General features: G+C 39.6%; 1 protein-coding gene across 4 annotated transcripts in view; it reads left to right on the top strand.

Moving 5' to 3' along the window:
- Positions 1-12727, top strand: part of EEF1AKMT2 (EEF1A lysine methyltransferase 2) — a 47719-nt gene that overhangs the window by 23851 nt on the left and 11141 nt on the right. For 2 of the 4 annotated variants that reach the window (XM_025395984.1, XM_025395981.1), the window contains exons 5-6: positions 5387-5603; positions 11554-12097. In XM_025395984.1, the coding sequence (XP_025251769.1) occupies positions 5387-5603; positions 11554-11648 (312 nt within the window). In that variant the 3' untranslated portion in view covers positions 11649-12097. Of the gene's footprint in view, positions 1-5386; positions 5604-9323; positions 9442-11553; positions 12098-12727 lie in introns of those variants that run through there. The other 2 variants (XM_025395982.1, XM_025395983.1) reach the window with 2 other exon arrangements.

The following is a 12727-nucleotide window of genomic DNA, read 5'->3' as shown; positions in this document are numbered from 1 at the left end:
ATTAACAGGAGTTTGGAAGAAGCTGATTCCAACCCTAATGAATGACTTGGAGAGAGGTTCAAGATTTCAGTGGAGGAGTTAACTGCAAATGTAGTGATAGTAGCAAACTAGAATTAGAAGTGGAGCCTGAAGGTGTAACTGAGTTGCTGCAGTCTCATGATAAAACTTGATCAGATAAGGAGTTGCTTCTTATGGTGGATGAGCAAAGAAAGTGATTTCTTGAGATGGAATCTACTGTGAACATTGTTGAAAAAGGATTTTGAATATTCCATAAACTTAGTTAATAAAGCAGTAGCAAGGTTTGAGAGCATTGACTCCAGTATCAAAGGAAGTTCTACTGTGTGTAAAGTGCTATCAAACAATATCATGTGCTCCAGAGAAATCTTTCATAAAAGAGTCAGTCGATATAGCAAACTTCATTACTGTCTTATTTTAAGAAATTGTCACAGCCATCCCAGCCTTCAGCAACCACCACCTTGATCAGTCAGCAGGCATCCTCATCGAGGCAAGGCCCTCCAGCCAGAGAAAAGATTATGACTTACTCATGGTTTCGATGATGGCTTGTTAGTGTTTTTTAACAATAAAGTATTTTTTTGGGGGATGGAGTCTCGCTCTGTCGCCCATGCTGGAGTGCAGTGGTGGGATCTTGGCTCACTGCAACCTCTGCCTCCTGGGTTCAAGTGATTCTCCTGCCTCAGCCTCCTGAGTAGCTGGGATTATAGGCACCTGCCACCACACCTGGCTAATTTGTGTATTTTTGGTAGAGATGAAGTTTCACCATATTGGCCAGGCTGGTTTCAAACTCCTGACCTTGTGATCCACCCGCCTTGGCCTCTCAAAGTGCTGGGATTATAGGTGTGAGCTACCACGCCTGGCCATTTTTGTATTTTTTTAGTAGAGACGGGATTTCATCATGCTGGCCAGGCTGGTGTCGAACTCTTGACCTCAGGTGATCCGTCCACCTTGGCCTCCCAAAGTGTTGGGATTACAGGCATGAGCCACCACTCCTGGCCTACAATAAAGTATTTTTTAAGGCACGCATTTTTAAAAAAGACATAATGCTATTGCACACTTAATAGACTATAATACAGTGTAAACATAACTTTTATATGCACTGGGAAACCAAAAATTTTGTGTGACTTGCTTCATTGTGTTGTTTGCTTTGTTGTGTGGGTCTAGAACAGAACTTGCAGTATCTCTGAGGGATGCCTGTAAAATCTGCCTATTCAAAATTTCCATTTGGAAAGCTAATAGTCTGTCAACTTAATTAGTCCAAAATGAAACTCATGATTTCCTCCTCAGACCTGATTTCTCCAGTCTTTCCCATCTCTATTAATAGCACTCTCATTCACCCTGTTGCATTTACCCAAAACCCAAGGAGTCATCCTTGGTTCTTCTTTTTCCTTAAAGTCCTATATCCAATTCTGTTAGTCATATGTGTGTGTATATATATATATATATATTTTTTTTTTTTTGTAGAGACAGTGTCTTGCCCTGTAGCCCAGGCTGGAGTGCAGTGGTATTATCACAGCTCATTGCAGCCTCAATCTCCTGGGCTCAAGTGATTGTTCCACCATAGCTTCCAGAGTAGCTGGGACTACAGGCCTGCTTTACCACACCTAATTTTTTTGTAGAAATGGGGTTTTGCCATGTTGCCCAGGCTAGTCTTGAATTCCTGGCCTCAAGCAATCTGCCTGCCTCTGCTTTCCAAAGTGCTAGGATTACAGGTATGAGCCACTGCTTCTGGCCAGTTTTATCTTCAAAATATATCAAGAATGTGATCATTCCTTGTTATCTCAATTGCTCCCTGTGAAGTCCGAACCACTATTACTTCTTGTTTAAACTACTACAGTAGCCTTTGATTTTTGCCTCTCCATTTCCATTCATGCTGCTCTGATGTTCTTTTACCACAGGGCAGCCAGAGTGATTTTTTATTTGTTATTTTTTGAGACGGAGTCTTTTTCTATTGCTCAGGCTGGAATGCAGTGGCACCATCCTGGCTCACTGCAACCTCGGCCTCCTGAGTTCAATCTATTCTCATTCCTCAGCCTCCCAAGTAGCTGGGACTACAGGCATGAGCCACCACACCCAGCTAATTTTCTTTATATTTTTTTAGTAGAGATGGGGTTTCAGCATGTTGGTCAGGCTGGCCTTGAACTCCTGACCTCGGGTGATCTGCCTGCCTCAGCCTCCCAAAGTGTTGGGATTACAAGAGTGAGCCACTGTGCGCAGCCTAATTTTTGTATTTTTAGTAGAGACCGGGTTTCACCTTGTTAGCCAGGCTGGTCTCAAAATCCTGACCTCAAGTGATCCTCCCACCTTGGCCTCCCAGAGTGCTGGGATTACGGGCATGAGCCACTGTGTCCAGCCCTGGCCAGATTTTTAAAAATGTAAATCTGTTCATGTCACTTCCTTGCTCACAATCCTGAATTGACTTCCCCATTGCATTGTAAATGGATTCTGAACCTCATCCAGCCTTACAAACTCCTTCATTTCTTACCTTCTTCCTCTTTTATCATCAACACTCCAGTCACACTGGCTTTTCCTCTGTTCCTGAAACATGTCAAGTTTGTTTTGAATCTGTATACTTGCTGCCCTCTGCCTAGTATTCTTGCCTCAGATCTTAGCATGTTTGGTTCATTCTCATAATTCAGATCTTTGCTCAAATAACACCTTAGAGAAAACTTTCTTTATTTTTATATTTTGAGATGGAGTTTTGCTCTTGTTGCCCAGGCCGGAGTGCAATGGTGCCATCTTGGCTCACTGCAACCTCCGTCTCCTGGGTTCAAACGATTCTCCTGCCTTAGCCTCCCGAGTAGCTGGATTACAGGCATGCACCACCATGCCCGGCTAATTTTTGTACTTTTGGTAGAGGCGGGGTTTCTCCATGTTGGTCAGGCTGGTCTCGAACTCCTGACCTTAGGTGATCTGCCCATCTTGGCCTCCCAAAGTGTTGGGATTACAGGCGTGAGCCACTGCACCTGGCCGAGAAAACATTCTACTCTATTTTCCAAACTATTTCTCTTCCAAGTCAATTAGTGTCTTATTTCTCTGGTTTTTCTTTTTTTCTTTTTTTTTTTTTTGAGACGGAGTCTTGCTCTGTTGCCCAGGCTGGAGTGCAGTGGCGCGATCTCGGCTCACTGCAAGCTCCGCCTCCCGGGTTTACGCCATTCTCCTGCCTCAGTCCCCGGAGTAGCTGGGACTACAGGCGCCCGCCACCTCGCCCGGCTAGTTTTTCGTATTTTTTAGTAGAGATGGGGTTTCACCGTGTTAGCCAGGATGGTCTCGATCTCCTGACCTCGTGATCCGCCCGTCTCGGCCTCCCAAAGTGCTGGGATTACAGGCTTGAGCCACCGCGCCCGGCCGGTTTTTATTTTCTTCATGGCACTTTATCTGAAGTTATTTATTTAGCTTATTTATCTTTTATCATTCTCTTTGTAGAATATAAGGTATATTTTCTTCTTTTCTTTTTTTTTTTTTTGAGGCAGAGTCTCACTCTGTCACCTAGGCAGGAGTGCAGTGGTGTGATCTCTGCTCACTGCAACCTCTGCTTCCCAGTTCAAGCGATTCTCCTGCCTCAACCTCCCGAGTAGCTGGGACTACAGGCAAATGCCACCACGCCCAGCTAATTTTTTATATTTTTAGTAGAGACGGGGTTTCACCATGTTAGGATGGTCTCGATCTCCTGACCTCATGATCCGTCTGCCTTGGCCTCCCTAAGTGCTGGGATTACAGGCATGAGCCACTGTGCTTAGCCAATGTATATTTTCATACAGGGACCTTTTCTATTTTGTTTACTGTTATATCCAGCTGAAAAGTACCTGACAATAGATGTCCACAAAATATTTGTTGAATAGATGAGTATTTTTTTTCTGTTTTTTTTTTTTTGAAACGGAGTCTCGCTCTGTCGCCCAGGCTGGAGTGCAGTGGTGTGATCTTGGCTCACTGCAAGCTCCACCTCCCAGGTTCACACCATTCTCCTGCCTCAGCCTCCCGAGTAGCTGGGACTACAGGCGCCCGCCACCTTGCCCAGCTAATTTTTTGTGTATTTAGTAGAGATGGGGTTTCACCGTGTTAGCCAGGATGGTCTCGATTTCCTGACCTGGTGATCCGCCCACCTCGGCCTCCCAAAGTGCTGGGATTACAGGCGTGAGCCACCGTGCCTGGCCAGATGAATATTTTTATATAGCCATTTAGGATGAGGAAGCCTCTTCAAAGTTAGCTCTTCAGAGTGATAGTCATTATTTTGCTTCAGGTATCATGAATACTTTGGACATGAAGGAAGGGAGAAGACCCACCTTCCAATATACATCAACATAATATATACATTTTTAAGTCAATAAGTGTTTTAGATTAAACATGGTTTATAATTACTGTATTAAATTTGTATGAATAATTGTGAGCTAGTTGCCTAATTGTTTTTTTCAAAATGAGTTTTCAGAATTTTCAGTGGTAAATTGTGAATATTTTATAAAATTGAGGCAGATTGCTATTTCCGATGCTTATTATGCCATCAAGTTATTGACAGTGAATGAGATGGTGATGTATGACTTTACACATCTAAAGTGCATGAAATCTACCAACTTAAGTAATTGCAGTTTAAAAGTTATTTAATTTCTTAAGCCTTATGCCATTCGTTATTTCCATTAGTAATTTCGTGAGTTGCTGAGTCAAGACCCAAGAAATTCTTTTTTTTTTTTTTTTTTTTAAAGGCAGGTCAAGTGAAGCAGTGGTAATAGAGAAGGAAGGAAGAACTTTGTAACTGGTTGTGATCTATTAGTTGTAAACACGACTGCACTCGGACCAGCCAAGGCCCAAGAACTTTTGATTTACCGTGTTTATTTTAGGTTACACACTAGGAATATAAGCTAAAAATCTTATTCCCATAGCTGAGTGCTGTGGCCACATCTACTTAGGAGGCTGAGATGGGAGGATTGCTTAGCTCAGGTTTTCAAGTCTATCCCGGGCAACATAGCAAGACTCCTGTCTCCAAAAATCTTATTTCCAGTGACTTTAGTTCCAAATAAATTGTCATTTTTAAGAATATGTCAAATATTCTACTTTTTGACAGAAACAGTTTTTTCATAAACTAGGCTTGTGAGCTCCATAATGTGCTGGTATTATTAGGGAATATGGCTGTCTTTGATTTGTTTCCAAATTTGTAGAGATTTGGAATGTTCAGGAAATATCAGTCTCTCTTATTAATCTTGGCTTTAATGATCTTGGAATGAAGCTCATAAAAGGTATAAAGTTGAAAATATGTTTATTATATATAAAATGCCATTATAACTAATGGGTCCTTTTATTAATAACCTTTTACAGGTTGTCACATTCTGTAAGGATTTTGTTTTAATTGTTCTCACATAGACATTGACTTTTAATATAGGTAGAAGACTTTTTGAATCTCTCCACACAGCTGTCTGGATTTCATATTTGTATTGACAAAGGGACTTTTGATGCCATAAGCCTTAATCCTGACAATGCAATTGAGAAGAGGAAGCAATATGTGAAATCTCTCTCCAGGGTGTTGAAAGTAAAAGGCTTTTTTCTGATAACGTCATGTAATTGGACCAAGGAAGAGTTGCTAAATGAATTCAGTGAAGGTAAATGACTATATGGCATTTAAATGTGTGCTTACCTCAGGTTTCATGTACTTAAACAGGTTTTCTCCCTGTTTTGTGTTAATAGTGGTTTACTTTTCTATTTGTGGGAATTGCCTGCTTTTTTCTCTGTTAATGACCTTGACAATAACTTTTGACTGTATATGCAAAGCACAGAGAAATAACATTGGTTGAGATCCAGAGGTCTTCTAAAAAATTTTCTGAGAAATCCTGGCAGTTAAGTACTAACATTTATGAGCCTGTAAAAATTAAGTTCTCAGCCTGGGCAATGTGGTGAAACCCTGTGTCTGCTAAAAATACAAAAAATTAGCTGGGATTGGTGGCGCGTGCCTGTAGTCCCAGCTACTCAGGAGGCTGAGGTGAGAGGATTGCATAAGTCTAGGAGGTGGAGGTTGCAGGGAGCCAAGATTGTGCCACTGAACTCCAGCCTGGGTGACAGAGTGAGACCCAAATAAAAAAACAAAAAAACAAAATTAAGTTCTCTATTTGAATTGTACAATCTTTTATTTAAGATATATAATCTATTATTTATAGAATCAAACAAAACATATATTGTGCTTCTGACTTCAGTGCACTGATTTACCGGCAAATCCATAATAATGCAGATGGAAGAAGTACTTTTGTCTTAACATGATGAGAGTTTTAATATTATAGATACTTTAGCTGGTCTTGCCCTAGTGGTCATTTAGGTCTTCAGAGATTATAGAACAATTCTTGTTTTCAGAGGATATAGAACAATTATTTTTTTTTTTTTTTTTTTTTTTTTTTTGAGACGGAGTCTTGCTCTGTTGCCCAGGCTGGAGTGCAGTGGCCGGATCTCAGCTCACTGCAAGCTCCGCCTCCCGGGTTCCCGCCATTCTCCTGCCTCAGCCTCCCGAGTAGCTGGGACTACAGGCGCCTGCCACCTCGCCCGGCTTGTTTTTTGTAGTTTTAGTAGAGAGGGGGTTTCACTGCAGGCTTGAGCCACCGCGCCCGGCCAGAACAATTATTTTTAAGATTGCACAGAATTAAAATGTAGGGAATTGATAGAAGATTCTGGTGCCTGAGGCAGGATCCTTTTTTGCCTAGTTAGCAATGTGTAGTTAGTGCAGTATCTGCTTAGTGGAGATCTTATGAGAACTGAGAATCTGTAATCTAGACACAAAATATTTTGAGTTCTCTGGCAGACTGTTCCTTGCATTTTTTAAGAAATATTTTATCTGCCAGTTTTTCATGTAGTGCACAGGCATTTCTGGGAAAGTATCTTGAGAATCTACGGATATTTGCTTGTTTTTTCTTAGAATCCTTTTCAGATTAGTTTCCTCCCCCCCCCCCTTTTTTTTTCCAAACCCTGCATTTTTTTTTTTTTTTTAAGGATAGGATAAATTTTCAGGATGGAGTCTTGGGTAAAATGGTACTCAATATTTGGTTAAATTTTGAACCTCAACTGTCACAAGCTAATGGGAAGTGAATTACCTCAAGAGAATAGTTTACTGTGTACCATTATTTATAACTGTACTGCATATACCTTATTTTAGAGTTTGTTTTCTTTTTAGTATTAAGGGAATAGGCTGAGAGAACACTTAACACATGTCCTTTTGTGTGTGTTCAGTGGCTTTGACAGATTATATAATATAAAACCTGAAGTGTTTGAGGCTTGAAATATGAGCTTATGGCTTCATTACTATTGCCTCTGGAAAACAAGAATTATATGTGATTTATTGTCTTTTATTACATGTCATTTATTTTATTATCTTCCATGTTAAATTTGTTTCCTTTAGAACTGGTGAGGCCCTGTATCAATAAGCCTTTCCTCTTCCTGAACTTTGACAGTTTTAATAAATGCTCAAAGTTACACTGTGTAGGGCAAGTTTCTTTCCTGGTTTTTAAATACAGGTGTTCTTTTTTACTCCTAGAACCAGCAGACAAAAACATATTTGTCTGTCTTTGATAATGAGGAACAGACTTTAGCCTGGTTAGAGTACTTAAAAATGTGTCTTTGTCTGAAAACTATTGAGTAAACTATGTTCAATTTTAGAACGAAATACAGAATTTAAGTGAAGTGTTATCATGGGAAATGTTACATAAATAATTATATACAATTGAAAACATTTTTTAGGCATGAGTCCCTTAGAAAATGGTATTTGAAGTTAGATACGGGACAGTAACAGAATACACTGCCCTGCGTCACTGCCAAAGGTCTTGTTCCTGACTACTCATACTGGCTGCCACATTCTCTTTGCACAAAGTAAAGCTTGTTTCACCAATCTTTTAAGGTTCTTTTCTTATTTGAACTATAAATGTTCATAAAACTGTTGAAACAGATGTTGCACTTTTTCCATGATACCCCTGATTATACAAATACTTTATGTTATAGTTTTTTTGGTGAGGGTTACCTGGAACCAGTTGCCCATGTTCTAATTTGATGTCCAAGGGACTTGACTTCATGACAATGAACGAAAACAGTAACCACCCATCTTACTTCAGAAGTAATTTAAGGGAGTCTTTCTGAATCTATTCGGGTTTGGGGAGCTATCCTTTATTTTATTTATTTATTTATTTTTTGAGACAGAGTCTTGCTCTGCCCCCCAGGTTGGAGTGCAGTGGCACGATCTCGGCTTACTGCAAGCTCCGCCTCCCGGGTTCACGCCATTCTCCTGCCTCAGCCTCCCGAGTAGCTGGGACTACAGGCGCCCACCACCACGCCCAGCTACTTTTTTGTATTTTTAGTAGAAACGGAGTTTCACTGTGTTAGCCAGAATGGTCTCAATCTCCTGATTTTGTAATCCGCCTGTCTCGGCTTCCCAAAGTGCTGGGATTACAGGCGTGAGCCACTGCGCCTGGCTGGGGAGCTATCGTTTAAAAGAAAAAGTAATTCAAATTTATTATCTAAATAATTGAAAAATATCAATAACGTCAACACATAAGCATACAGATTAAAATAATTAAGACAATTCATTTATCATCAGTGGAGTACAACCACTATTAATATTTTGGTGTATTCTATTTTGAAATATAATAATTCCAGTTCTGTAGGATTAGTTCACAGAGTTAAAAAGTTAGTCCTGGAAAATTTATACAGACAGAAAATTTTTATTATTAAATATCCAAAGTATTTGTAAAATTTTTGAAAACAAATATGGGTATATAACTATGTATGTACCTAGCACAATGCATTTTCCAGCATTAAGATACATCATATTATTTTATTAAAAGAAATGTCCTAATTTGGAAAAGTTTTCTTTCTTTTTTTTTTTTTTTTGAGACGGAGTCTCGCTCTGTCGCCCAGGCTGGAGTGCAGTGGCCGAATCTCAGCTCACTGCAAGCTCCGCCTCCCAGGTTTATGCCATTCTCCTGCCTCAGCCTCCCGAGTAGCTGGGACTACAGGCGCCTGACACCTCGCCCGGCTAGTTTTTTGTATTTTTAGTAGAGACGGTGTTTCACCGTGTTAGCCAGGATGGTCTCGATCTCCTGACCTCGTGATCCGCCCGTCTCGGCCTCCCAAAGTGCTGGGATTACAGGCTTGAGCCACCGCGCCCGGCCGGAAAAGTTTTCTTGTGATAAGCTTTTAATAAGCATTATAATATTGAGTTATTATGATTTGGTGAAATTAGATAACATGAATTAAGATGTATAATGAAATAGTATGATAGACCAATTGATGCCATAATATAATTTTTATTTTTATTTTTGAAACAAGGTCTCTCTCTCTGTGTTGCCCAGATTGGAGTACAGTGGCAGGATTTTGGCTCACTGCCGCCTTGACTTCCTGGGCTCAAGAGATCCTTTCACTTCAGCCTCCTGAGTAGCTGGAACTACAGGCACACATCATCATGCCTGGATAATTTTTATATTTTTAGTAGAGACGGGGTTTTGTCATGCTGTCCAGGCTGGTCTCGAACTCCTGCGCTCAAGTGATTCTCCCACCTAGACCTCCCAAAGTGCTGGGATTATACCATGCCAGGCCCTGGTTGGCATTTTAGTAAGTGACCTTCCAGCTTTGTTTTATTTTTTTTAAAAGCAAAATAATAAAACATTTTATTTCATAGTTTAGGAAAACACTACATTACCTTATTTGGATCTTTACAAAATCACAGTGAATTTGATGGGGTAGGGGAGCGCATTAGTATTAGTAGCCTCAGGCTGGGATTAGAGGCCTGAGCCACTCCACCCAGTCAATATACATCATTTAAAACACTTTTTTTTGGTTTACAAGAGTTATTTGAGCTCAAAGCATGGAAATTTAGAAAATACGGAACCCCACCCCTGCCTCAAGAAAAAAAAAATTCCAAAACTGATAGTTCCATCAATAAGGGAAAAGCTTGATTGTCGTTTTATTTTACTTTAATTTTAAAATTTATTTTGAGACAGAGTCTGGCTCTGTTGCCCAGGCTGGAATGCAGTGGCATAATCTTGGTTTACCACAGCTTCCATCACCCGGGCATCTCCCACTTCAGCCTCCCAAGTAGCTGGGACTACAGGCGCAGAGGCGCAGGCCACCACAATGGCTTATTTTTGTATTTTTTGTAGAGACGGGGTTTCGCCATGTTGCCCAGGCTGGTCTTGAATACCTGGCCTCAAGTGATCTGCCCACCTCGGCCTCCCAAAGTGCTGGGATTACACCATGCCAGGCCCTGGTTGGCATTTTAGTAAGTGACTTTCCAGCTTTATTTGTTCTATTTTTTAAAAGCAAAATAATAAAACATTTTATTTCATAGTTTAGGGAAACACTACATCATCTTATTTGGATCTTTACAAAATCACAGTGAATTTGGTGGGGTGGGGGAACGCATTGGTATTAGCCTCTTTGCATAGAAATCAGGATCATGGTAGAGGTAACTTGATAGCCTATCTCATTTAGTAAGTGGTGAAGCTGAGACTTGAACCTAGGATTTTTGATTCAAAGTTAATTTTTTTAAAACCATACTGTGATGCTTTGAAAGTTACTAGTTCTTTATCTTCCTAGGACCTTTATTAGTTAGTTAGTTTGAGTCTTCATCTTTGTTATAAATTATTGTTTTTAATTCTGCTGAAATACACATAACATACCACTTTATAACTATTTTTAAATGTACACTTCTGTGGTATTAAGTACATTTACATTTTTTGTGCAATTGTCCTCACCATCCTTCTCCAGAACTTTTTCATCTTCTACAAATTCACTTACATTTCCAAGTTATTTTGCCTTTCTGTATTAAGTGCTTTTATGTGTGTGGTGTGAATTAATTAGATTGCTACATATAAAGCACTCAAAATAATGCCTGGCACATAGTAAGAACTCAACACAGGGCCAGGTGATGTGGCTCATACCTGTAATCCCAGCACTTTGGGAGGCTGAGGTGGGTGGATCACTTGAGGTCAGGAGTTCCAGACTAGCCTGGCCAACGTGGAGAAACCCCATCTCTACTAAAATACGAAAAATTAGCTGGGTGTGGTGGCGTGTAACTGTAATTCTAGCTATTTGGGAGGCTGAGGTGAGAATTGCTTGAACTCTGGAGGCAGAGGTTGCAATGAGCTGAGCTTGTGCCACTGCACTCCAGCGTGGGTGATGGAGTGAGACTCCGTCTCAAAAAACAAACAAATAAACAAAAAAATTCGACACATGCTAGCTGCTTCCTACAAACGAGGTGATAGAGGCTAACAGAGATACAGCTTTGGGGGGGTGACAAACAGGAAGTTCAGGAAATGGGAGGTGGATGGAAAGCCTGTTTCTTTGCAATTTGTTTTTGGTCTTGTCTTTTCCTTGTTAAATTCCAAGTGATTTTGGGTGAGCATACCTATACTGTACATACATAGTAGAACTGAAAAACCATGAAATGAAATTCAGCACAATTTAGAGTTTGGACTTACAGTTTTACAAAGGGTTGAAAGGTATAGTGTTAATGCATGCATATAAATAAATGTAACTATGAGACTCAATCCTTAATAAAAGTATTTAAATTTTATCTGACAGGATTTGAACTTTTCGAAGAGCTGCCAACACCCAAGTTCAGCTTTGGAGGCAGATCTGGAAACAGTGTAGCAGCATTGGTTTTCCAAAAAATGTGAGACTTTTTCTTGGACAAATTCAGGTAGCTACACAGAATCTACACAGCAAAGTTAACCTGACACAGAAAATCCTTGTGCAAATAAATGCTTAGTGAGTACACAGGATGCACATGTTGAATAGAATATACTGGATTGGTAAAAGAAAATAATAATAATGAGCATCTAAGTGGTTGGGTTTTAGAGATCAATCAATAATTTTTAATTTTCTTTTGTATTTGAAATGTAAATAGTTTTTGATTAAAAAGATTTCCTGTAACTGCTAAACAGTTAAAAACTTTAAAGTAGTAAATGAGTTTATAGAAAGCATGTATTCTTGATTTTTGCACCTTGGTAAAGTTGAAAACTTATTTATGAAAATTTGACCAAATTATTCCAGCATCAGAATAATAAGCAAAACAACTTTGTTAGTGTTTTGTTAGACTATTTATGAAATATAACAAGAAATACTATTTTGTGTTGGATGGTGGTTATTTTTAAACTTAATACCTGTGAAAAGGCCTCTTACCTTTATGTATGTGATTAAACAAAATCAGAGAAATACATCAGTTGCTCAAAAGTTATCAAGCCTGCATTTTGCAGCTATGGTCTTCTATACACTGTAAGGGATAAACAGGTAGTAGAAGGAAAGAGAACTAAGGAATATTATTTGCTAGTGCTATGTTGAGTTGTCTTATTAAGTAATTGAATCCTTTCAATATCTTCTTGAGGTATGTATTGCTTGTTCTTGTTTCTACTTACAAGGAAAATGAAACTGAGAGAAGTGAAGTCACTTTTATGAGGTCCAGCAGTACAGGATGGAGCCAGGATTTTTATCTGGGTCTGTCTGACTTTAAAACACATTCTCTTCTAGCACATTCTGCCTCACAAGTGCTAAGTCTCTGCCTTTATAGCATTTACAGTACAGCTGGAGACCTATGATGATTACATATAAAGTTTAGTTACAAAAGATGGGTAGTTATTTTGTTAGTGTTCATCTGTGCAGTATCAGAATAGCAGCCAGTCAACTCTGTCTCATATCATCCTTCATTAATTTTCCCCATCTCCGTACTCAAAGACTTGCCTCTATTAAGAATTTTGTC

The sequence above is a fragment of the Theropithecus gelada genome, chromosome 9 (assembly GCF_003255815.1).
Source record: "Theropithecus gelada isolate Dixy chromosome 9, Tgel_1.0, whole genome shotgun sequence".
In the NCBI taxonomy this organism is placed as follows: domain Eukaryota; kingdom Metazoa; phylum Chordata; class Mammalia; order Primates; family Cercopithecidae; genus Theropithecus; species Theropithecus gelada.
Note: the sequence above shows the minus strand (reverse complement) of the source record. Positions and strands in the feature narration are given on the sequence as shown.